The 27,344-nt window shown below is 35.0% G+C and overlaps 1 protein-coding gene across 1 annotated transcript in view; it reads left to right on the top strand.

Moving 5' to 3' along the window:
• The window catches only part of LOC138317672 (uncharacterized), a 329,361-nt gene that overhangs the window by 92,499 nt on the left and 209,518 nt on the right, over nucleotides 1-27,344 (top strand). Inside the window, exon 2 of the mRNA XM_069259496.1 lies at nucleotides 21,226-21,297. Within this exon, the coding sequence (XP_069115597.1) occupies nucleotides 21,226-21,297 (72 nt within the window). The remainder of the gene's footprint in view (nucleotides 1-21,225; nucleotides 21,298-27,344) is intronic.

Genomic DNA, 27,344 nt, shown 5'->3' with positions numbered 1-27,344 from the left:
ATATTGTAAAAATTCAAAATAAATATTGTCTTGATATTAAAATGATATGCTTAAAAAAATGAATGTTTAAACTTTTTGTAATTTTTTTTTCTTAAATCAAAAGTCTGATTTTTTTTATTCCATAAAAGAATAAAAAATAGGAAGGAAAATGTCCAAACATTGTAAATTTCAATAAAACTGTTACATAACTGTAAAGAACTGAGAACGAACAGGTCCCATGTGGATAAAGCAAGATGTCGTTAAATTGTTGCTAATTTTCATGCGCTTCTATATTTAGATGAATCATCATGATTGGTTGTTGCTATTGACAACAAGGGAGATAATTACCTATTTTAGCCCTTCTTGTTAGGAAGCTGACTTTTTCAGTGATAATTAGTTCTAAACCAATTAGCCGGCTAACACTCACTAATTAGATTACCACATTGAGTTCGTCCGAGCATCTCCTCCAATTTCTTTTTGATTCCAAACATTTTAATGCCCACAATTAACTCCCTTGATTGTCATTACACTACAATTATCTCCCCTTGATTGGCATTACGCCTCTGCCTTTAACCATTTTGTAGGCGACAAAGAACTGTGGGTGTTACCATTATAAAATTTAAAAAATATATGAAATTAACATTGAACAAAAAAAAATAAAGAATTTGTTTTTGATGACTGGATAGAGACTTGCTTTCTGCAGACAAAACAGAATTGTTATTCTTAAAATATTTTGTGGATCAGAATTCAAGATGGCTACATATCAACAGGCATCTTGGTTTTTTAAAAATGATATGTTTGGACTAAGGGTTTCTCGTTCTCTTCTAGTAAAGGGACACAGGTTAACCATATCGTTGATTTTTTTTTTTTTTTTTTTTTGGTGGGGAGGGGAGGGGGATAGGTGTGTATTTTGTTTTCCATCATACAGTCAGTTCTGTCACACTTCATCGCATCCTGTCGCATTATGTTTGTTTCAAACAGAAACAGTGATATTTACATCTCCCAGATATTACTTTAAGTAAAAAGAATCTGTTGGTTCCTGTTATTGTACAAATGTCTCGTATATACCTGTTCTGTTACGGGCCCCTAAGGATGCTCAACACACAAACAAACTAATAAATAAACAGTGTCCTGTGAGAAGTTGTTATGTAATATTATGATCCCCCAAGTCAATGACTTGATCATGTTTAATATGATGCTATAAAACTGGTTCTGAATCCCACCGCGAAGTTTTGTTCAGCATACTTTCCTTTTATTTGGACAACTTCTAATTGTGTAACGTTATAATGATATTTACTCTATAAACAACACTGAGAAATGTTGATTTTTTTAGATATTATTTTTGAAATAACAAAAAGGGACTGCCGTCTAGGGCCCAATGGAGGAACATATATGTTTTATTACTTTAAACTTTTAATATTTCTTTATTGGACTGATACAATATTGAACAAGGTGATAAATGCTTTTGATGGGAAAAGTTTCTGCAGTTTGAATAAGTAGACTAGTTTATCTAGGTAATGTATCGTTCAATCCTTTTAATCAAACTTTGATACATGGACAAACACTTTCAGATGCAAAAAACATATGGCCAAAAGACACAAAAATGAATGACAGGCTAAAGCATAAGCACAACGTTAACTAAATGTGCAAACAAATTGAGCAAAAACGTCAAATGAATCGTGGGACTACCCTGTGAAAACAAATTGATTGCCGTCAACAGCTGAGCTGTGCCATAAAGGGAAGAAGAAGGGAGATCACTCTATGTTTCAAATGTGAGACGTTCAGGCTCAGTGAGAAATATAAGCTTAGGTACCTTTTTTAATGAAATTTTAAAGTTTTTTTTCCAGTCTAACATTTAGTTTTGCTATAAGTTGATTAGTGTAAGGAAATATTGATCAAAATACATTTCGAGTCAAATTCAAAGTCTTCATTTATCAAACCTAAAGATGAATCATAAGTGAAAGAAAGCTATTTTTGATTAATTTCTAGCTTGATGAACATGCTTTTGCAATAGTGAAGGAACATGTTAAGTAAGATTTTAGGGTTCAAATTCAATTTTTGTCTCTACAATCTAAGGGTCAATCAATAGAACCTTACTGAAATAACTTGTTCCAGTGGGCGATCTTAAGCTTTTTCGCCACTATAACGTTACTGGGAGCAAATGAAACGCTTTGGTTTCTCTATAGAAGTCGCACAACATGAAAGTGAATATGATGGATTCTATAAAATGAGTTAAAACCATGCTGTTTGGATTTCTCTGTGACAGCCGATCAACAGAGACCACTGAACTCATGATAATGTACGGTTTTAAACTGACATAGATGACCTTGATGTAGATTGATTATATGTATTGTGATGGTGTCTCGGTTTAGGAACAAAAGCTGTACTTACTCTAGTAGAAAGTGCTTCATGAATGGTCCACTTCTATCTTTACTGGCCCAAAAGTTTAGAGACATTGTGTTTGTTTTGTTGGAATGGGAGCAGACTTGTCGTGGGTGGGTTTGACCCAAATGCGGTCTGTTGTGTGTGTTAGAGGCCATTAAATGAAGTCTTCATAACCTTTTTATACTTTGGTGGCAAATTAACAACTTTTGTTCCATTCTACCACTAGCTCTTTGTAATGACATTTTGGTTACTTGTTTGAGTACCACATGGGACAATCCCATGTATTGACACCACCAAAGCTGACTGGCATGTCCTGAAATAACCCATTGCTCCAGTGAGTAAGATCAAAAATATAAGAAAGACTACTGCTTCTATTAGAAACCAAACTTTGAAATTTATCAGTTTATACCTCTGTATCATCAACTTTACTTAATTATAAGAAAATTTCGTAAAACTTTACTTAATTATAAGAAAACTTCGTACAACTTAAAAAAATTTATAGGATAATACTTTTTAAAGTAAAAAAAAATTAGAGTGAAGTAACTTTCCTTAAATATTTCTATAATTCTTCACTTAATTCATTGATGCAAAGCTCTTTATACACAACTGTTCCTACCTTCAGATGACAGGGTGTTATATACTAGTCAAAGTCTAGCACATTTTGTAATTTCTGCAACCTATCAAGGCGAAAAAAAAATCTGAAGTGTGATGATGTTGAAACGGAATACAAGAGAATCACATTAAAAATATGTGTTTGAGTTGACATTTGAGGCAGTGTTTGCGGGCCATGAAATGCTGCACATTAGACCGGTTAAAGCGAGAGTTTCACCAACCATGTAATTAAACGATCATCAAACTTGCGATCGATTATAGCAGCAAACTTCAAATAAAATTATTGTTTACTCTTAATATGTGGTTATGATGTGTATCGGTTACATCATTTCAATTATAGCTATCCATACGGGTGGCTGATATGGAAAAGAGGTAAGAAGTTTGTTATTTTTAATATTTAGTTAATCCTGTTGTTTAATTCAAAATCAAAAGAAGTTTATTTCAGTGACTATTGATGAGTAGGTTGGGAGTAAATTAATGAATCTTATAGTACATTCTTTCAAATAAAAAAAAACTCATCAGAAGGCAAATTATGAACTCATTCACCTACTACCACACTATTGAACTCTTTTTATCAAAGGCAAGATTAGTTCATTATGAAATGTAAGGGCTGTTTTTAGTGTATACGGATGTAAAGTCAATAGCCTCAGAATCCATCCCCTACCTTTTTGTATTATCATCAAATAATGTCAGTACCTGGTATTGTTTTTATCTTTTCTTATATTATCAGCATTGTTCGCCAAAAGGTTTTTGTGCAATATATATATATATATACACCTATACAACTCAAACATCATAACACCTTTCTTACCAAAAATGCTTGCTTGAGATATTTTGCTTTTTAGGTTTGAAGGTTAAAGGGTCAAGGTCAACATTATAAAAATTAGCGAAGTTATTTTTACAGATTCCTATAGATCCCCAGTACCAAAAGCACATGCTTGGAATTGCTTTCCAAGTTAAAAAGGTCAAAAGTCAAGGTTACTGGTGCTAAAAAACAGGTCAAAGGTCAAAGTTACTCGTACTGAAAACGGAAAGGTTATTTACGTGTGATAACTCAAGCTGGAAAATTTTATCTTTTATTCAATGATTTCTTCAGGCTTTATTTTTCACTTAAATTGAAATAAATTTTATACATGTGACACAAATAACTTACTGTTTTAAGTAAGGTAAAAGATTATGTTGATATATTGTCACGAGAAACGTACATGTCAATCTTTATCTTTATAGAAGATTTCATTATAATTGGTCGGAAAATGAAGCCAGGAACAATCCCAAGTTGTAAAATGCGAAAAAAAAAGAAAAAAGCATGGAATATATAGCAAAATAATCACCATAATGTTTAACTGTGTGTCTGTGGAGTGTTTGTATGTTAGAGATGTAGAAGATAATATCCAAATCGGTATTGGTCCATTTAATGCCTCCATAAATCCCATAATAGTCATTTACAAATCTATTTTCTGAGTTTTATTTACTGTGGTGTAATTACAGCTCTGGCCACTGTAGCGATGACTGTCTCCTCCGAAATCCTTCGTCCCTAAGGACCACGACATTGCCTTTGATACATTATGACGTCATGCATTTTCAGAGTCGCGTCTCTTCTGGCATTCCCCTTAGAACATAAATTTTGTTGGTTTTTTTTGGTGTGTTTTAGAACAGATTGTAGCTAAAATACTTGGTCTAGTAGATTTGTAATTGATTTCTTGTCTAAATGTAGGTCCTTCTCGGAACCTCCCCTCAGCTGTACATTTTTACATGGAGACAAAACTATTGCACCATGCACCACAAACAAGCTTAATAGCCAGTTTTTGAAATAAAATTTTGTTCCATGGCTTTGAAATCACTTTCAAATATACCTTCCTGCCTCCAGATATCACGATACAGTACATATACTTGTTAGAATTTCATGTTTTAAATGTTGACGTAAATAGAGGCTAAACAAACCGAAGTCTAGACACTGGAAGCACAGAAACATGTAGAGATTTGTGAGAGACTGTTGGTATTACAGAAAGCATTAAATGGATACTGTAATGTTCTCTGTCAGTCTGTACTTTCCGCTGTAATGTTCGAGCATCAAATTTATTAGAAACTTTAATTTCTACAGAGTTGCGTACATAACGTGACTATACATTTGGAGGTTTTTTTACTGGAAATTACTACAATAAATTTTTGTGTTACTCTCCCACTAAATTTACTTTATACTTATTGAATTAATTCAGTTAAAGGTTACAGTAGCCTTATGGTTAGGGTGTCCAGGTGTAGAGGGCTGGAGAGAATGTAAAATCTAGACACAGTCTAATCATTCGATCACAACATCACCTTAATTAATGAACTTAGTAGACATATTAGTACATCTTGTCTGTAAACAATTTTTTCTGGCAATGAAGGTATTGACGGTAGGTTGGTAGTTTTACTGCTGGAACTCCCAGCTGCCTCAATCACCCAGCAAATCATCCATTATGGGGGACATCTTAAGATATAAGCATGGTAATACTTGATAGTTCTTTATACATTTGAGGAAAAGCTTGACTTGCTGATTCATGACTTTTGTAAAACAGCTATGATTGGCTAAAGCAATTGATGCTTGATCAACCAGATTCGCTGTATAATGTACAATAGAAATAGCTATGAATGATCTGCAATGCTGATTGGCTGACAGAAATAGTATATGAATGATCTGCAATGCTGATTGGCTGACAGAAATAGTATATGAATGATCTGCAATGCTGATTGGCTGACAGAAATAGTATATGAATGATCTGCAATGCTGATTGGCTGACAGAAATAGTATATGAATGATCTGCTATGCTGATTGGCTGACAGAAATAGTATATGAATGATCTGCAATGCTGATTGGCTGACAGAAATAGTAAATGAATGATCTGCAATGCTGATTGGCTGACAGAAATAGTATATGAATGATCTGCTATGCTGATTGGCTGACAGAAATAGTATATGAATGATCTGCAATGCTGATTGGCTGACAGAAATAGTATATGAATGATCTGCAATGCTGATTGGCTGACAGAAATAGTATATGAATGATCTGCTATGCTGATTGGCTGACAGAAATAGTATATGAATGATCTGCAATGCTGATTGGCTGCAAGGATTGGTGACTGTAGCTTAACAGCAACTTGTAGGGCTTATAAATTTATATAATTTGAACAATATTTTCAGCTGTGCTTGTTGAGACCCAAAAAATTGATACTATTGCTCACCAGAACATGTAGTCTGAAACCTTCCACGGTAGTATTGACAAAACCAACTTGTACCGTGGGTAAAAGTCACGGTATCTGTTAACCTAGGTCTCAGACGGTGATTAATCATATGGTCGTGTTTGAATTAGGATATGGATAGTTATTAAATCTGAAATATGGAAAAATAGCCGACCTGTAGGTCAGCATCTAGAGGGTGATGGAGGAAGCTTATAGGGAAGGACTTGGTGGTGACGGAGGAAGCTTATGTTGCTTATAGGGAAGAACTTAGGGGTGGGGAGGAAGCTTATGTAGCTTCAACTGGAAAGGACTACGGTGGGGGAGGTAACTTACGTAACTAATGTAGGGAAGGACTGGGGCAGGAGGTTAATGGGGTATCGGTCCTGGTGATTTATATTGATATAAACGGTAGAACTATCTACATCTGTAACATTTGGCTATTTAAAGGTGATTGACATTTTAAGTTTATCCCTAAACATCTGGACCATGTGGCTTTAAAAGTGTAGTACGTTATATAAGGTTTTTGACATTCTTTCCCTCTACTATTGGGTCATTGGTGTCAAGCTCTGAAGGTTTCTGACTAAGCACTCCTCCTCTTGGCTGCGATGGTAAAGTTGATAAGGCATTTGACTTCCTAATGCTCGCTAAGTTTGTGCTACAGAGGTCAAGTTGCTAATGTGAGTGAAATTCCAGCATTTGTCCTTCATGTTTCTAACACCTTTGCTGGGTAGCATAGAAAGGTGTCCAACTTCTCTATCATTAGCTCTCCTGTCTTAGGTCTGGGTGACACGAGTTTAAAAAAGTCTGACATTCTACCACTAGCCCCTGATCTCTGGGTCATGGTGACTTCAGTTGCAAAGATGTCTTCAGTTGTAAAGATGTCTGACATTCTACCATTCCCTCTACCTCTGGGTCATGGTGACTTCAGTTGTAAAGATGTCTGACATTCTACCATTCCCTCGACCTCTGGGTCATGGTGACTTCAGTTGTAAAGATGTCTGACATTCTACCATTCCCTCGACCTCTGGGTCATGGTTACTTGAGTTTAAGGGGTCTAACATTCTATTACTATTCCTTGATATCTGGGTCACAGTGGGTGAGTGGTTAAGGTTTCTGACTTTCTACCACTAGTCCTCTACCTCTGTGTCATCATGCAGTATCTGAGTGGTAAAAATGTCTGGCATTCTACCAAAGTTCTGGATGACTACTTAAAAGTACATATAAAGGACACAGATGCCTCATAGAAGTATACGTGTTATAATGTAATAAGGGAAACTGACAACACCATGCAAAGGTCGCATGGATATTTGTTTTTATTTGATCGATCTGTGTCAAGACACTAGGTGTATGCATATCTGTTAATAAATATATTGATCTACCAATTCATTTCTGATACTTAACTCGACGGTAAAAAAAAAAAAAAAAATGAAAACTACAGTAATTTGGACCAAAGGTTTCTACTGTAGATGTTTGCAACTGTTGAATGTGATAACCATCCTTAGGTAATTCAAAGAAATTTCCTGTTGGGAAACATCACAGCAGTCCAATTGGAAAGACTCCCAAGACTCCCACTGGGAATTCATTAAACTCTAAACGATTGTGGAACCTGCAATTTGGTCCGTTAACGACAGCCTTCGTAATGTCCAAGATCTTTTCCCCTCCCATTATTTTTATCACGATTCCTGGTGAATTACCGTAATTTGAAACTTCAAAAGAAGCATGGCTGTGAACAAACGCAATGGTAATCGTCATCACAGAGACATAGCTCACAAAATTTACATAACACAAACAGAAGGCCTGCTATTGGAAACTGGTGATCGCGAGCGGGGTGTCGAGACACGATGCCGTCAATGCTGCGTTAAAAACATCGCGCATACAATACTTGGAAATTGATGTTGTTTTCTAGTTTCCCTCCATCACACATTACCAGTTGATCACCGATACCATCAAACTCTTCATCTAAATCTTGTTGAAATTCCGCTCTTCATATCAATAATAAATTAGAATCGTTTCAGCGATCGTTTCCGAATGCTATATTACACGGTCCAGATTGGCAATATTGCGAGATGTGATATATTTGTCGTGATTTCTGCTTTTACATTTCTCTTCATATTTCATAGAAATTGCCCGGTTATTTCGCTCAAGCGAGAGCTGCATCCTTGAGTGAGAAATCTTGTCATTAAAATGTTTTTAAATGTCGGTTGATGTTAGAAGTGAATCGGTGTTGTGAGTGTGTTTATCTGTATGCTGTTAGAACTAGTTAAGTTATATACCTTTAAGGTATAATTGTCTTCCCTTTATGGGTGTAGATAGTGCATTTGCATTCTAAAGTTATGGTAACGTTTTACTGTCTTTGAAAAACATGTTTTATAAAAAAAAATTCCACATAATTTCAAGATTAAAAGATCTCTTAAATTAGCTTCATATTCAAAATTTTATCCCATATTTTTCAATTGATATAATGATTTTAAAATTTTCACAACTGTTTTACCCATTTCTAAATTGCATTGTCATTAGATGACATGTCACAAGTACTTTTTCATTATTACCAAAAGTCTAAATCTCAGAAACTACCAAAGTAATTCTGACCAAACTTTGCATATAAAATCAGTATAATTTCTAGTTGTACTAGTACCTATTCATCAAGCAAGAAAGGGTTAATTTGCCATGGCTTCTGATTGGCTTTAGTCACATATCATATAATTAATTTAGAATTTAGTTAAAATTAATGATTTGCTAAACTTGGTAGAATATTTGTGATTATAGAACATGCTCTGGATAAAGATTCAAGATGACTGCCACATATACACAGGCTTTTAATTGGTATTTTTTTTTTTTTCCAATTTGATAAATTCTTAAGTTTATTTTCACATAATGGATCCGGAGATATATTTGATAAGTCTCAGGGACATTTTCCAAATTCAGAAACAAGGTGTTTACTGAAAATCTTAATAGATAGCCTGCAGTCATAAAACCAAAATATATAAATGTTTTGATATTTTATAATTTGATTTGGATTTCACATATTACAACTAATGAACGGCTGTACTCAACGACATTTGTCAGAAGTTGTTTTCGCTGTTTTCATAAAGAAATTAATTGGGGGAAGCTTCATTTTTATGTACTTTGAAATATTTCTAATGAAGCAAAAATACAACAAAATTCATTATGTAGCAGCAATGTCCTGACTAACATCTTATATATATCAAATGATCTATCAATCAATTAATTAACTCAGGTAACTGTTAATTAGGGGCTGCGTTGGCCAAGTGGCTCCATGTGGTGACTTACTGACTGCTGTCGGTGGTTTTTTTTTCTCTGGGTACTCCGCTTTCTTCCACCAACAAACTTGGCACATCCTTATACTTACATTACTCTGGCTATTAATAGGACTTTTATCTAATTAAGAAAAATAAGTTAAATAAGTTTATATATAATATACCTAAATATTTCTGAACATTTTCATTAAGGTAGAAAGGTATAGCTTACTTAATATGATATGTAAAAACATACATCAGGGAGTATTTTCTGTGTGACATTTCGATGACTAATTTCACAATGTGTACATTGACACCTTCATCAGGCAAATGACAAAGCAGCATAAGTACACAAAAGGTGTTAAAAGTTGTCTTCAAAATGAAAGTAAAAAACTGAAGCTTGATGTCATACTTGACTCATATGTTGGCTGGTCATTTGTCAGATGAGAGTGAGTGTACACATTGTACCGGTCATCAGATCATCACACATTGAAAAGTCTCACTAGATGTGTAACAAACATTGTTTCATAAAATCTAGGTTTAATTAGACAGCTAGGTTTCAATGTACTTATACATCTTGAACTCACAGATACATGCCGTTTCAATCAACATGCATAAAAAGCTGAGAAATTTCTTTGTTTAAATATTCGATCTGGTATAGCATTTCTAATTTATAAACTAATGAACAAAAAATACAGTTTGTCTTATTGTCTGTGTAAGTTAGTGATCTTTCGTCGATTTGAATACAGAGTAACGTCAACGGATAATCTAGCATTTGTCGGATATTGGATTTTGCACAGAATTTACCTCGCTACACAATGGTGTTCCAGTCACAGACAAATCTACTCAGGAGAAGTTCAATACCCCAAAAATCTAATAAAACTTTAACAAATACGATGTCCTCCTTCTCAAACATTAAGAAGATCTAGAGATTGTCTGGGATTTTACCGCATGGACATTGGGATTTTTTTTTTCTCTTGGCTCTCTTCAGATCCATATGTCTGACACATTGCGCCTTGCGATGTAGAGCTTGATATGGGCTCAGCTCACCCCACAATATGTTAAAAGTGCATATCACTTACTCTCTAAACAAATTCACTTACCCTCCAAACAAATTGCCCAAACTGTGTGGAAAAGCTAGCTCAGTGAACTTGCTCTCCAATTTCCTAAAAGATTTTCTGGATTTACACCAAAATTTCATAGCCAAATGTGGCTGTGTCATTATCAAATCGTGTTGTTGTAATATTCACACGTTGTTTGCTGCATGTTGTATGATAAATCTAGATAGAATCACGAGAATAGATCTGTCGTACTGTAGATATAATTACAGGTTATGTTCTGACTACGGAACTGTTTGACAGGATGATGGATCATTCCGAATCCAACAATTTCAAATTTTTTTCTTCTTTAGAAATTGAATGTGTTTTCCTGTTGTAGGTATAATGAAATGGTGAATAATTTGAGGTGGTAATTTTGATAAGATTTGAACGTACTGTACACATGGCTTGTCAAAGTCGTCACTGCCACGCGATCAGAACTAATTCCGTTTTATTTCTCCTCTTCTGTATACAAATTACGGCTTATGATATTATGTAGATCACATCTTCTTTCATTTAATTTCAACAGATTTCCCATTTAATGTAAAACTAAATCAACTTTTTAAACCTTAAAGAAATAATATGGTTATCTCCATGGCGATAAAATCACCATTTCCCTGAAAATTCAATCTTGGATCTTGGTTTTAATGATCATGCCCGTCCCTACAGCAGAATGGGTTTATACATTAAAGGATTTAATGGTAAGAACTCCACAGATCTGCCCAATATGGTGTGTGTGGGGGAAATTAGACAGACATTGGGCTACAGGAATGGGTGAGGGTTGGATAGGAGGGTGATAGAAGACAGAGCAAGAGGTGAGGGTAGGTGAAATGGCATAAGGAGTAGAACTGATGGTTATTTTGGGGGTGGGGAGACGAGGGCATGGGGAGAGTAGGGGGTGGGGTGGCAGTAGACTTGGGTTAGATGGAGTGGGCATAGATATAGTAGGATGAATAGATGATGGAAAAAGTGTATTGTGGGTTGGGTGGGGATAGGAAGAATTATGTATAGCTAGGATGGGATGGGGTTAGGCTAGGCCAGGAACGGGGTGCACGTGGTAGTAGGGTGGGGATAGGTATAATTAAATATAGGTAGGGTGGGGTGAGGCTAAGCCAGGGATAGGGTGGTAGTAGGGTGGGGATAGGTATAATTAAATATAGGTAGGGTGTGGTGAGGCTAAGCTAGGGATAGGGTGGGGATAGGTATAATTATATATAGGTAGGGTGGGGTGAGGCTAGGTCAGGGATGGGGTGGTAGTAGGGTGGGGATAGGTATAATTATATATAGGTAGGGTGGGGTGGGTGAGGCTAGGTCAGGGATGGGGTGGTAGTAGGGTGGGGATAGGCATAATTATATATAGGTAGGGTGGGGTGGGGTAAGGCTAGGCCAGGGATACTGGAGTGATAGAAGGGCGGGGATAAGTGGAGTAAGGGTAGATAGGGGTGGATGATGGGAAAAGTAAATCAAGGTTTGATATGGCTATAAGCCAAGGATGTGTTTTGATATACGGACTGTGGATTCCAAATAGGAATCTTACAGATCAACAAATTAAAATGATGCTCATTTCCATGTTTTCCATGCCAGAGTACCCAGAGAAAAAACACCAACCAGAGGGCAGTTGCTAGGCAGTGACTGCTAGTCAGTGGTTTTTCTGCTGGTACTTCAGTTTTCCTCCACCAACAAACATTGCATGTCCTTAAATGACAATACTGTTAATAAGACGTAAAACTGAAAAAAATTATTCCATGTTTTAATCATTTTGAATATTCTATAAACTCTTCCCGTCCTGGTTGCCAGTAGGTACATGGGAATATAGAGTTTTAATCATTTTGAATATTCTATAAACTCTTCCCGTCCTGGTTGCCAGTAGGTACATGGGAATATAGACTTCTGTGGAAAAATCTTACATTCGGTCATCAAACAAAAAAACCCTGTTCATTTCCTTGTTTTATGATCATTTATAAATTTGAATTTGTGGCGTATTGTCAAATTCTATTTTGATAAAAAAAAAATTCCCTTCCTGGTAGTGAGTGAGTATGGTAATATGTCATTTTGTCAATTAGTTTAGTAAATCTATAACACCTACTTGGCTTGTAAGTTCTCGGAGGCTAATGTATGAAGCCATGATAGTGACTTCCATCAGGTAATAATGAGTTGTCGTAAATGTGTGCCATTTTCTTACCAGGAGCTTTTCGATGTTTGTATCAAGTTTGTCACATCATCAGAAAAACTGTTTTTGGAATAATGAAGAGTTCTGTACAGTTGTAATGATATTTGGTAAAAACAGGGAATTTTTTTCCCTACTGAAATTAGACTCCATGATATACCATATAATAGCACTTTTAATTCATGTGGTCAAATATATTCTGTGGTTTCCTATAAAAATCATATTCATGGAGGATAAACTTCGCAGTTCACTAATTCCTATTTTTTTTATGTTTCTTATGCTGTAATGTCTACATTTTCCTGTTGAAAGTTGGAATTTCATAATGGACTGGTCTAGTCTTTGATGTAGAAGAGTCTAAATATGTCTTCAGGGGTGAATGAGTTAATCGTAGCTGTCAAACTTTAATGAAAATACTCTCCAAACGTTTTGAAGACTTTGATTCATCATGCAGGAACTGCAAAAATACTTTCTATTAAACCTGTTATAACCTTCATATGTAATTACAGAAAATGAATGACTTTTAACTTTTTAATTGTTTTAAAGTTTCAGGATTATTCAATAGTTCCAAAATTTCACTACAAAGCTTAAAGCTAGAATCTAGCTTTGAATCAGAAAATTCCAATGACCATATCTTGTTGAATTGGAGGTTTAATGGTATATATATGGTTAAGCCTGGCACGACAATACATCATTTGTCTGTGAAACGTATGTGTTTTTTTTGCTAAAAAGAAAAAATGGTTTCTTTATCGACACTTTGGTTGCAGTTGAAGACAAAGTACACTTGCCCTAAGAGGCAAATGCACATTTACTTGTAGAGAAAATCAAAGACCTGACATAGGAATGTGGATTTTATTTAATACTTTTTTTTTTCTTCTTCTGAGATTGTACTTTTCTAAACACAGTTTGAATGTCTAATGAAATCACTACAAGAGGATGATGAACTTTTAGTTGCTTCAAAATGCTACCATTCTTTCATAAAAGCTCTTTGAGAACATTTGATGCTGAGCTTAATTCATGTTGTATTTAAACATTTTTAGGTCATCTGACCCGAAGGTTTTGGCTTTTAAAGTCACACGGGTCAAAAAGGCGAAAATCTTTAAACAACTTCTTTTCAAGACCCAGAAGGCCCAGGGTACTTATATTGGGCCTGTAGCATGCTGGAATGAAGGGCTAACAAGTTTATTTAAATGAATGACCTTGACCTTCATTCAAGGTCACAGGGTTTAAATAGGCTTAAATCCTGTAAACAACTTCTTGTCAATAAATAAGAGGCCTAGAGACTTGATATTGGGCCATTGACATGCTTGGATGAAGGACTACCAAGTTTTTTTGAAATGAAAGACCTTGTCCTTCATTCAAGGTCAAATAGGCTAAAATCTTTAAACAACTTCTCCTCAAGAACCAAAAGACCAAGGATACTCATATTGGGCCAGCAGCATGCTGAGATTAAGGGCTACCAAATTTGTTGAAATGAAGGACCTTAACCTTCATTCAAGGTCAAAGGGGTCAAATAGGCTTAAATCCTTTAAACAACTTCTTGTGAATAACTAAGAGGCCTAGAGACCTGATATTGGGCCCTTGACATGCTTGGATAAAGGGCTATCAAGTTTGTTAAAATGAATTGCCTTGATCTTCATTCAAGGTCATGGGGGTCAAAAAGGCTAAAATCATTAAACGACTTCTTCTCAGAACCAAAAGGCTCAGGATACTGATATCGAGCATATAGCATGGTTGGATGAAGGGCTACCAAGTTTGTTCAAATGAAGGACCTTAAACGTCAGTCAAGGTCACAGGGATCCAAATGGCTAAAATCTTTAAACAACTTCTTGTGAATAATTAAGAGGCCTAGAGACCTGATATTGGGCCCTTGATATGCTTGGATGAAGGGCTACCATGTGTGCTCAAATGAATGTCCTTGATCTTCATTCAAGGTCACAGGGGTCAAATGGGCTAAAATCTTTAAATGACTAAGTTGTATTGTAGTAATAGTCAGATGACCGTTATGGCCCATGGGCCTCTTGCATTGTTTCATTTGTAATTTGGAATTCAGGCATCTTATTCTAATGATCATCTGTTTTTTCGTATTTCTCCTTATTGTAATTTTTTTTCTAAATGCCTATATGATAGACTTTGAAAGGAGCTTTCCTCCAAGAAGCAAATTACAAAGAACAAATCTTGTAATAATTGTCCAAATTAAGAAATATTATAGGGTCAATATAACTACAGACCTCTAATAATTAAAAGGTTTGATCTGGTTAGATTAGTGTCAATGAAGGTCATTTAAGTATGTTCCAAGTTTAGGAAGTGGAGGAAATTCGGAGTACCCGGAGAAAAACCACTGCCTTCAAGATCAGTACCAGCTGACAACTGCCCCACATGGGATTCAATCTCATGACCCAGAGTTGGAAGGCTAAGTTTGGTAATATTAACAGGGAATCTTGAACACTCAGCCACCATGACCATGTACCTGGTAATTTTTTACGTAAACAGAGCGGAGAACAAGATGTTTTGGAAATGTAAGTGTTTTAAGATCATCTTGAAGGAGAGGGGTAAACGTAGCATGTGAATTTTTATCCCCCGCCCAATGTCCGTCCGTCCGTCCGTCCGTCCGTCCGTCCGTCTGTCCGTCCGTCCGTCCAAATGGTTTCCGGAGCATAACTCTAAAACCAGTAGAGATATTTCCACGAAACTTCATACACACATTGGTCTTATGGTCTAGTAGTGCCTTTTGCTATTTTTAGGTTTTCATTTTTTGCATTTTTTCCGTAACCATGGAAACATTGCTGAAAATATCATATTTTTGTGTAAGAATTGTTTCCGGAGCACAACTCTAAAACCAGCAGAGATATTTCCATGAAACTTCATAGACACATTGTTCTTATGGTCTAGTAGTGCCTTTTGCTATTTTTAGGTTTTCATTTTTTGCACTTTTTCCGTAACCATGGAAACATTGCTGAAAATATCATATTTTTGTACCAGGTTCGTTTCCGCAGCATAACTGGAAAACCGGTTGAGATATATGCACGGAACTCCATAGGCACATTAGTCTTATGGTCTAGTAGTGCCTTTTGCTATTTTAAGGTTTTCACTTTTTGTACTTTTTTCTGTAACCATGGAAACATTGCTGAAAATGGCAGATTTTTGTGTAAGAATTGTTTCTGGAGAACAACTCTAAAACCAGCAGAGATATTTCCATGAAACTTCATAGACACATTGTTCTGATGGTCTAGTAGTGCCTTTTGCTATTTTTAGGTTTTCACTTTTTGTGCTTTTTTCTGTAACCATAGAAACATTGCTGAAAATATCATATTTTTGTAGCAGGTTCATTTCCGGAGCATAACTCTAAAACCAGCAGAGATATTTCCACGAAACTTCATAGACACATTCTTTTTATGGTCTAGTAGTACCTTTTGCTATTTTTAGGTTTTCATTTTTTGCACTTTTTCCGTTACCATGGAAACATTGCTGAAAATATCATGGTAAATGGTAAATGTTACTTAATTTGCAAAACTCCACCCATCTTTGTGTATATAGTCTAATATAAATGTCAAGGCTGTATACCTGATTCAACAATTGCAGCCCCGCTCTACTTGAATTATACTCCATCTTTCTTTAGCTCAACTTCATTTTTCCTGTTTTTTTGTCATACACATAAGTCTCCACAATCAAACTTACTTCAGCTTTGATATCTCCATTGGCGGGGGATCGGAATGACTATGTCCTTGTTTTGTTTTTTTTTTTCTTCTGGATCTTGGTGACCCAAAGCAATGACCAATTTTGTGTATGCTTTCAGTCTGGCAACTTCACAGATTGAAACATTTGATCTACCCAGTATCTGGGGCAGATACTACATTGTACAATCTAATATTTTGTATATATCGAGTCGGCGGTGAATAAAAGTATAATGCTATGTGTCTATCTGTGCAAGCTGCACATACAGAGTATAAAGTGCACTGTGGAATTTTCTAAAGAAACTCAATTTTATCTTCAGAACAAACTATCACACCGAATTCCTTCTTTCTAGGCACCAAATTTCTTTCTTTCCCATTATTTTCTGGAAATGTGTTAAACTCCAAGTCCAGGAAACCTGGAAGTGTTAAGATATCCTTGGAAAAAAATCCATAGTGGTGAGACAAGATGTATCCAATATCTCGGGCCTCTGGTTGCAATTTTCTTCCCTTGGTTAAAAAAACTTTGAAAAGCAAGTAATCTTGCCAACATTTTATAGCATACAAAAGAATCTGACTTCATGTTTCTTTAAGAAAGTCTAAATTACCTTTTGGGACCATATTCTGATTTTTCTGTAAGATGAAGTTTTTAATTTTTTTTGGGTCTTTAAATGAAGAAACAAAACAGTAGTATTGTGAGAGATGTATGGAAAAGTTCGAAGTTGTGACTTGCATAACACCTCGTGAGTTGACAGGGAATTGTGGGATTGACATTGGTTTCCTTGGTAACGGTAATGGAAATTTTCAAATTACTCTTTTTCTTTATTTGAAATAAGATTTTTACAAAATTTAAATGGTAACTTGGCCTAAGATGTTTTCTGTTATTGGAAACACATGCTTACCAGAAACAAATCTAAGCCTAATTAGGATGAAAACCCCTTGTATTGGATTATCTAAACAGCTTATTGCTTTTCAAATCTGAATATTTATGTTTTAATGAAAAAACAAATGCATCCATTTGTTTTCTTAGTACCCAATATACTCTTACTATATGTAGTCCTGGTATCAAATTCTCTGGAGGTATTTTTCAGCTACTTGTCCTAAGTTGGTGATTTCTCTTGGGAACTTTTGCCTTAATATTTCTATTACAGAAACAGTATGCCTATATAACAATTAAGTCAGGATCAAGTAGATCAAACCAAATCTTCATATGAAACAAAGAAAATTTATTACACATGACATTTTCTGTGTGAAAAGCGCTACCTCTATATATAGGACCAGTGTATAAAGACCACTTGGCTATATCGACCATTTTCTCTTTGCCTTTGTACGGCAGTCTCTATAGACAGGTCTGCTAGATGCAAATTAAAGTAAAGCCATTACGAGAGTTTTCAACTCTTATTAGAAATTCAGTCAGACAGCTGATTCTACATGCAAAATTCTCGTTGTCGGCCATTATTTTGTCTGGTGGTCATCTAGGGCAGAAACTTTATTTGTATTTTATCCATGCCGTTCGACAACATTTCGCCGCCGTTTTTGTTAATGAGATAATTAGTAGCCCTCGTCTGACTTCCCGGACAGACCTATTGGAGGACCATGAATTCACCATAAGTTGTCGGCTGCTAGTTTTTTCAGGTACAGCCATAAACTATAGATCTTCAGTTAATTTATGGCAAGCTCTGAGTACAAGACGCAACCTTTCAGATGTAATTCATTGACCTGGGCTATATGGACCCTGACCTATGACCTTCTGCTGGGAGAAAATACATTGTTTTCCCAGACAACTTAACGATTCTTTTTTAATTTTGAAGTAAATTTGGCGGGGACATTGTTATGGGGATGTCATTTATGTTTTACACGGCCAGACATGGTGGAGATAATTAGTCCCTAATTGGTACAACTCTTATGGTCTTGAATGCTGTATGTACTCCTGTACTGTGTGCAATTGTCCTCTGTTAATTGTTTCTGTGTATCTTCGGAATTCACCCATATACCATGCTTACCACCCTTAAATAAAATAGAGATTTGCAAATGTTTTAGGAAGTTGCGGTTTGTTTCGAAGCAACATAAAATTGTCTCATGTGGTTGCAATTTACAGAGTTATTGCCCTTTATTTGAAATGGATAAATGAATCCTAATGAGAACTATTAATTAAAATGGAGGGAGAATTATTATGTGTCTGTCATTGGAAGAAGGGCTATCATGTTTTCTGTTGAATCTCTGTCACATTCGTGTCCACCCCTTTAACTTGGTATTGGAAGGCACTGGGTCAATGATCTCTTACAGACACTTCTAGTTTGTACCATCTTGTATCAGTCGACAAAAGCCGAAACATTATTGTTTTATCATATTTACAAGACTAATAAAATCTTCACCATCTTAAGGGTGAAATGGGAATTCCAATCCAATTACTGGTAAAGCATAAACGATCTTTAAAAGTTATCAAATATGAAGCTTGCTGATTGTTTGACAGATAATTATAAAGAATCTTACCCTGAGGGTTGGAATTTAAAGATTTACCTTGGCTCACTCTCAAGAAGGTGAATAATTATTTTTCTCTAAACCTGTTTGTGTATTTATTGTCAACATTGCGTAATTGATGACAACGTTGACATACGTATGACGTCAACACATTTACTATCCTGACGTCATGTCATTATCATTGTGACGTCATACAATTGTACAGCTGCCTGCAGTAGACTGTCTTAATTGCCCTGGGTAAAATAGAAACATCTTACCCTTACTGGATGTATAGATCTGTCTATCAAGGTTTGATAAATATTGATACTATAAATAGGACTATTTTAGGGCTGCCTAATCTTATATCCCTTCAGTCCTCTAAATGTTGTCATGGACAAATAGCTATGACAACTTATTTGCCTTCAAAATCAATATTGGAACTCTTTTGTGTCTGAGGTAGTAAAATGTCAATGTAATCTTCTTCCTTAATGTGTTATATGACGGGGTCATCAATACGATTTTCATATTAATTTCTAGTAACCGCTTTAAATGTTCTCGGGGGACGGATTCAATCATATCTCCAACTTGTACCAACAAGGTTACAAACTGTTAGATGCTGAGGCTGGTTAAAGATCTGTCAATCTTAAGCCTAGTTGAAGCCTTCCCTAACTGATAACACCTAATAAAGCAACAAATTGATTTACTTCACATACTAAACATTAACTTTCTGTAGATGTCATCACCGATAAACTGTCACGAGTCCTGCCTATCCGCTCCCACTTGAGAATTACCTTCAGTCCCCCAAGCGTTTTAACCCTATGAGAAAGGAAAGTACTGATATTGATCATTATCATCGTAGAGCTTGTTTTTGACTTGGAGTTTGGAATCTTTTGAGCGCCCTCTGGTGTGTCTATTGCAGACCAATCTCCCTAGAGAACGCCTAGCAGAAGAAAAGTTGAAAAGTCAATATAATCAGCAATCAAATTGCACTGGAAGGTACTTTTTAGTTGTTATTTTTCAAATATGGCCAGATGATACCTATCTCGCTCGCAGCGACAGCCATTGTTATCGTGCATGTCAAACTTGGAAATGTTTGGAACAGCGACCAGAGAGAAAATCAAATTGTCTAGCAGACTTGTGACAAAAACGATATCCTCATTACAGATTTTTCTGGGTTTTGATGAATATTGTTGATTGTGGTGGCCGTAGGCTTGCCTTACACGCGGTTATCCTATAAAAGTAATTAATGACACACATGTTGGTGTACTTCGGTAATGACTCCAGAGACTCGGGCCTTAATCTATTTATCTGCTCACCTATCACTGCAGATTTTTATTTGGGTTTTATTTGGTGCAGAGATACAATTTTATATTTTTATTTTTCAAAAATAAAATATCATTAGTCAACGAAAAAATAATAAAAATGATCAGATGTCTTTAATAATTAATCATTAATTAAAAAATTATCAAATGTTCACGTTAAAGAACATCTGATGAGAATGGTTATAAAGCGATTTACATATCTGGTAATAATTATCAGTGATTTTCATGGCTTTCCTGTGGGACTCACCAAAGTTTTGTCGAGAACTCTCTAATATTTCTTTACACTGGGACTTATTAAAATTTGAAAATTGGTGTTTGGACCTCATAAACATAAATTGCTGAATTATTTACTTCTTACTAAAATGTCTGTAAGTTTGAAGATATCACTAAGGTTGTCTTTATTGCATTGCTGTTGATACAGACATTTCTGGTGTATATATATAGTCAATCTCATTATCAATAATACATATAACCAAAAGATCATCCATATTTTGTACCTATATGTGCTGTGTTGAACTTATTCACCCCTGAAAATTTATAATGAACTGTTCCAGCCTATGTATTAGAAGAGCTCAAATGTGTTTTTAGGGGTGAATAGGTTTGTTATAAAATATGACTTCACAAATACATCAATATTGAATACAAACAATACATGACATCATTTTGTAAGGATGATTGATGATGTGAATTAATTGATGAGCATGTTGACGATGATGTGTGAATGAGATATTATGTATCAATGAAATTGGAAAAAATAAAAATAAAAAATAATTAAAAAAAATAATAAAAATTAAATATGACTTCATATTTGACTTACAGGTATTTGACTCTATAAGCATCAAGGAGATTGAAAAATGAGAATATTAAAGAGACACTTTTTCAAATTCAAATCTTTTACAAAATTATTTCACAGGTTAAGCCATATTGTACAAATCCATTTGCAAATGAAATGAAATAAAGAAATTATATGATATGTTTTCCGACTGGAGTGCTTATTGTGTGAAATGCGGTAATGGTTTTTGCGCCGCCATATTTCTAATTTCGCTGGTTTTTTTTGTTTCAGATTCCTGGTCTAAGTGTATTGGATTAAGTGTTGTATTGTGGCATACATGGATATTAATAATACAGATTCCGGGTAAGTCCAATATCTTATCGTACTTTTCCTCAAGATTTCATTTAGTATCAAACAATTAGTTTCCATTCTTACACTGGTGTATTTTAAAACGATAATTGAATCTGATACATCAACCTCATATTAGACAGAATCCATTCAACAATAATTGCCCAGATATCATGACTCAACATAATGTTAGAATAGACAGGTTCAATTTAGATTGTACAGAATATTGATATTCATGAGAGTCAGTTTAGACAGTGTCTGAATAATCAGGAGTCAGATTACACAGAGTTTTGATTTGACAGAAGTGACACATTGGAGTCAGTTAGGAATGTTTGTGATTACTCAGTAGTCAGATTAGAAAATATGTCAAATTGTACAGGTTTTAGATAACACAGTATATCTGGATATACCATGGTCAGATTAGACACGATTTCAGATTATACAGGATTCTAGATTACACAGGATTCAGATATGATAGAAGGCGAAAAACATAGGTGTCATGAGTTTCCCATATGAAAGTTTACTGTCAGCCCAGTTGATTGTTTAATTCAGTAACATAATTTTGTGTTTGACATACATATAAAAACAATTGCTTCATTTCAGGTGTATGTATATTCATACAATGTTTCCTTTGCAGCTGAAATATTGAGCTGAAATATCTTTAAAAAGGATCAGAAATCAGCTAGATTTCCTGAATATTTGAACACCAATAATATTTGACATGTTGGTAAAGTGTTTATTTACTATTGAGTGTGATGGAAGGTTGACTTAATAACTTGATTGTATTTAAGAATAAACTCCCATTGGCTTTTATGGATCCCTTAGCCAGTACAATATTGTTACATGAGCAGATCAAATGTGATGAAGAAATTCTCACAAATTTGAATAAATACTCAGAACCTCCAAAATTTTGAATTTGTTACCAGTGTGTGTCCCAGAATGTTTTAAGATTTCCTAGTTGCTCTTCTTAAGTGAAACTTTTTAAAAAATTGATTTTTAAGCTTTCATCCCATATGATATTTTCTTTGGGTTTTTATCCCTGTCAAAATCCCAACCAGAGTCACATACCTCTTGTATTTTGAGACCAGGTCAATCTTTTTATGTCTTTACCTCCACCCCGAACCAGAAAAAATGTCAGCTTGATTCTGTAATAATAAGCTCATCACTATAATGTCAAAACTGATTTCCTCTCAGTGTTAAAGGGCTTCATAGGCAGCGGGTTCAGATGGGTTCATTTAGCCACGCATAGTTAGCTTAACCATCAAAATATCAAAACTTTTATATGTACTGTTGTTTAAAAGAAAGATAAATATCAGCAAAAATTGTTTTTTTTACATGAGATTTTTTCATCTACATGAAATTATATATCTTAGAATATTTTCTTTAGAGAAATTTTTTTATTTGGAATTCTACTTTACTTGCTATAGCTGGCTTTAAGCTGAGAATACGTTTAGTGTTGGTTCCAGTTTTACTTGGTGGAACATCTGACATATGTTGTAATATTTCTAGCCTTGGTCAAATTAAAAGGGGTCATCTGCCCCCTTAAGGTTGTTAAAAATTGTTCCTTTACACGCATCTGTTCTCAAGTATTGTCGAGTTTTTCCATTAAATGTGCAGCATGTTACAGCTTTGACAGATAGAAAATATACAAGCGGAGAAGACATTCTCTATTTTTACAGTTTAGGTAATATACTATGTTTAAGATGTATATTCAGCTTTGTAGAGATGCTTCTGCAGCGCTGTAATTTCATTTGGAAACACTGTGGGATGAGTTGTGCATTTTCCTGTATAATAAACACAACAGTGCTGGAACACTTACTTTCCAACACTTGGTCGTTGTACAGATATCTGACACGACTGAGCGTCGAACATTTCATTAACTCGTCTAAGCATTTAATGGTTGGCTGATGTACACACAAGCACCTTGATATGGTGTTCACTGCTCAACAGTGTTAGCCAGAATTGTGCTGAAGCGACTGTTATTTGTTCTACTTCCCTTTCCTCTGTCAGAACTCGTCAGCTTGTACTGATGACTTCCAGGAGGTTCTAAACAGGCAGGTGGTCACTATGATAACACCTGTTGATACAGGTAAACGTTGTAATTTACATACAATTAACAGTTATGGTCATTTCCAGATGTGTAAGGGTAGGTGGGCAAAGTCGTAGTTTCAATAGGAAAAATGCTGACCTATGGTCAGTAGCTGACAACCATCCTAATTTTGAATTTTAATTATATTTAATTATCAATGATAATACACAGATCTGGTAATAAATTGTAACAAAAAAAACTCCAGATCATCATTTTTAGTGCATTGTCATCTTTCAATCGCATTCAGAAAAAACAACTTCTCTTGATTTGTGAAAAGTGTTCAGTTTTTTTCAAGATTTTTTTTTTTTTGTCTTCATCTTTAATTGTTTTATATTGTATTCTAATGAAAAAAGTATATAACTCACCGAAAAACTTAATATTATAAAACTTCAAAAGGGAAATAACTTCTTTGCTTTAGAGGGAAATTATTATTGTGAATAGATTTATTCATCTTACATTTCTTTGTTTCAGGAAATCTGCTTACATTTTTTAAAGCGATCATAATGGTGCACAAAATAATGTGTGATTTGATAAGAGATTTATACGTAATCTCAGAGGAAAAAAAATTGTAACGCTTGCATTTAATGGATTTATTTGATATTGTTGTAATCTGCTGAAGTTTCAAGGGTTTCTAACAGATTCCACTCTCCTGAAATATTGGAGCAATTTAAGATCCCAATGGTGTGCTTCAGGGTGCCATTTTGCTCTCAAATAATTCTATCTCATTTGATTTTTTTTTATTAATGCTCAGAGTGTAAAAAATACTTATTCAAATATTTTCAAAACCATTAGGAAATTTATTAATGTAAAATCACTAGCTATATCTTAAAAATTAAAGGATGCTATTTAAACAAGGAAATAACTCTTATTCTGAGAGAAAGTATAATCTACTCAAAATTAATGCTTGCTAACTGTGAATGGAAAGAGTCATGAGCAATTGTGAAGAGTATACACCATTGGGGAAAATGAGAAAAAATTTAGTCCATTTAATTTAAAAAAAAATTTCCAATCCATCATGTTGACAATTCAAAAGTTCTATCACAAAGTCAAGTTAGATAACTCTCCGTATATACTCCGGGGGTAACCATGACATCACGATGGAAGAGAAATCTACGATAAATCTCGAATCTTTTAAAGTGTCAGTGTTAAGGAAGATTGATGTTGTAGATATGAATTATTTGTCAGTTTTTGTAGGCGCTTGAAATGCTGTTGGGATTTCTGTTAAGGGAAACCTGTTGAGAGGTGCTATGGCATGTTGTTGTCAAGTGGTACTGTACTTCTTAGTGTTTTAGGGAATTTTAATGGAGCTGCTACATTAACATTATTTACATTTTGAAAAACGTATAGGAATGAGTTCTGGTTTTTCAAGTCCCTTCTTTTCCTCTGTCTTTATCCTCAAAGCTTTTCAAGTCCTCTGTCTATACCCTTTCTCACTGTCCTCTGCCAGCAATGTCCTCATGGCCCTTAGCAACATCCTCATCCTTAAGTAACCCTCATCCTCAGCAACATCCTCATCCTTCAAATAACCCTCATCCTCAGCAACATCTTCATCCTTCAAATAACCCTCATCCTCAGCAACATCATCATCCTTCAAATAACCCTCATCCTCAGCAACATCTTCATCCTTCAAATAACCCTCATCCTCAGCAACATCGTCATCCTTCAAATAACCCTCATCCTCAGCATCATCATCATCCTTCAAATAACCCTCATCCATACCCTCAAATAACCCTCATCCATACCCTCGGCCACCTCCTCCTTCTCCTTTCTAATTTTTACCATTGATCTATCAATAGATTGACGTTGCATTTTAATGAAGCTTTTTTATGTATAAATTACCATTGCTTACAAAATAATACAATTTGCGTCTATTTTCCCAATTCTTGGTGGATAGATAAATATATATAACACAGTTGTACACACTTGGGTTGTTCAATATGAAAAAAAACACCAAAAGAAAGCTTCATTGAGATGCTAAGTGCTATTGCAGACCTATACTCACATATCCCTTACAAGCATTTCGGAGACCCATAACCTTTGATGTTTTTCAGAGAAAAAACCCAGCAAATCCATCGTGTTGATGTTTGTTTACATTCTTCAAGTTGGCAGAGAAGCACCTACACGTGTACCACTTGTTAAACACTGTTTTTATTGGCCGATGTAATGTACATGACAGGCGGGGCATGCTTGTGTTTGTCGGCACAGCGGCCATATTGTTCACCTGCCGTGCTGGAATTGACAACCTTAAATCAGGGGTGAAATTTCTATCTCTTTTCCAATGAAATATGATTATTCCCTGCTTATAAACATGGGGAGAAATTTGTTTCATGTTAGCTAGACTTTCCCTGCCTCCTCAAGCCACCATAATAATGTGGTTGATTTTAACACTATTTCGAGTATTTATATACAGTTATTTGTTATCCTGAAAACTATTATACGCAAATCAAATGTGCAAATGTTGTTACAAATAAAGTACACTGATGTAGGGAGAACATTTTACTTGATTGTTTTAAGACATGTTGTAAAATCATTAGCCACGATGCTACTTGAATTTGTTCACAGAGTTTGAAGCTGTATTTCTTAGCTGATTTGATATCTTGACTTTAATGTAGGTAAATAAATTTACTTCTAAGCTCCAAAGTACATCAGCGACATTTTGGTGTTTTTCCTATGAATTTAGAATGAATATTATTTCTAAATATAGATACTCGTTAATTACATAATGCAGGTGTCAGGTAGTCCGTTAATTATTGAATACAGTGAAAAAACCTGCTCTAGTGACCAACTGTGTATAAAGACCACCTGCCTATTAAACTACTTTTCTAAGATCTCAATTGGTCAATTATAACACAATTGGACCTGTGTATAAAGACCACTTGCCTATAGAGACCAATTTCCCTATGTCCTCTGGGTGGTCTTTATAGGCAACTTTGACTATACATGTGATTTCCTAAAAATGGTGGACTCTGTATACAGGTGGTCTCTTTATACAGGTGATCTCTTTATACAGGTGGTCTCTTTATACAGGTGGTCTCTTTACACAGATAGTTCTTAGTTTTTTCCTATCAGAAGTTTCTTTAATTTGAATGTTTGAACTTTATTCTTGAGAATTTTATTGGAAGAGTTAAGTACAGCAGAAGTCATAAAATTGATTTTCCTTGCTTTAGTAAGCCTCAAACACTTGTTAACGGCATGTGGAATTTGGATTTTTGGTCGGAATTTCTAGTATCATAAAGGTGTTGTATTGTACTTTTTGGATTGTTTGGGAATTTTTTTAAGTTCACTGTAAAATGTGATGAATGTGAAGAATGAGTGGTCTGTAGCTAGGGTTTAGAGATAGCAATCTATCTCTGTTAGACCATCCATCACACTGAGTTTTTAACTACTACCAATGCATGGTCAGTTTTCGATCCCTTTGTTTTCTTCTCCAACTTTACTTTAGTGCACATCATTCAAATCTTTGCCATTTTGATTTTTTTTAATTGGTATATTCATGATCTGCTGTTTAAGATGTTTAATTATAAGATAGATGATTTGTGTCTGCAGTAATTTGAAATGGTATAGATGTCTTTTATTCAGATGTTGTCTGTCAAAGAGGAGTGCTCTGTATGGAAATTATTTCTTATTAGAGGGGATTTCTTAACGGAAATGATATGGTCAATTATCAAAAGTGATTTGTTAACAGAAATGGTCACTTATTGCTGAACAGAACTGGTCATTTGCAGGTGATCTCTTAAAAAAGATGGTCTTTTGTCAAAATTGATAATTGAAAGAGGTGGTTTTAGAGGCATCTTATTCACATGGTAGCTGCTGAGCCGGCTCTTACTATAGGTACCTCATACATAGGGGATCTCTTCACAGAGATGGTCTCTATCATAGGTGGTCTCTTCGCAGAGGTGTACCTTATCATAGGTGATCTCTTTACAGAGGTGGTCCTTATTATAGGTAGTCTCTTTGCAGAGGTGTACCTTAT

Source organism: Argopecten irradians, chromosome 3, assembly GCF_041381155.1.
Source record: "Argopecten irradians isolate NY chromosome 3, Ai_NY, whole genome shotgun sequence".
Lineage (NCBI taxonomy): Eukaryota > Metazoa > Mollusca > Bivalvia > Pectinida > Pectinidae > Argopecten > Argopecten irradians.
This window is presented reverse-complemented; position numbering and strand designations above follow the sequence as displayed.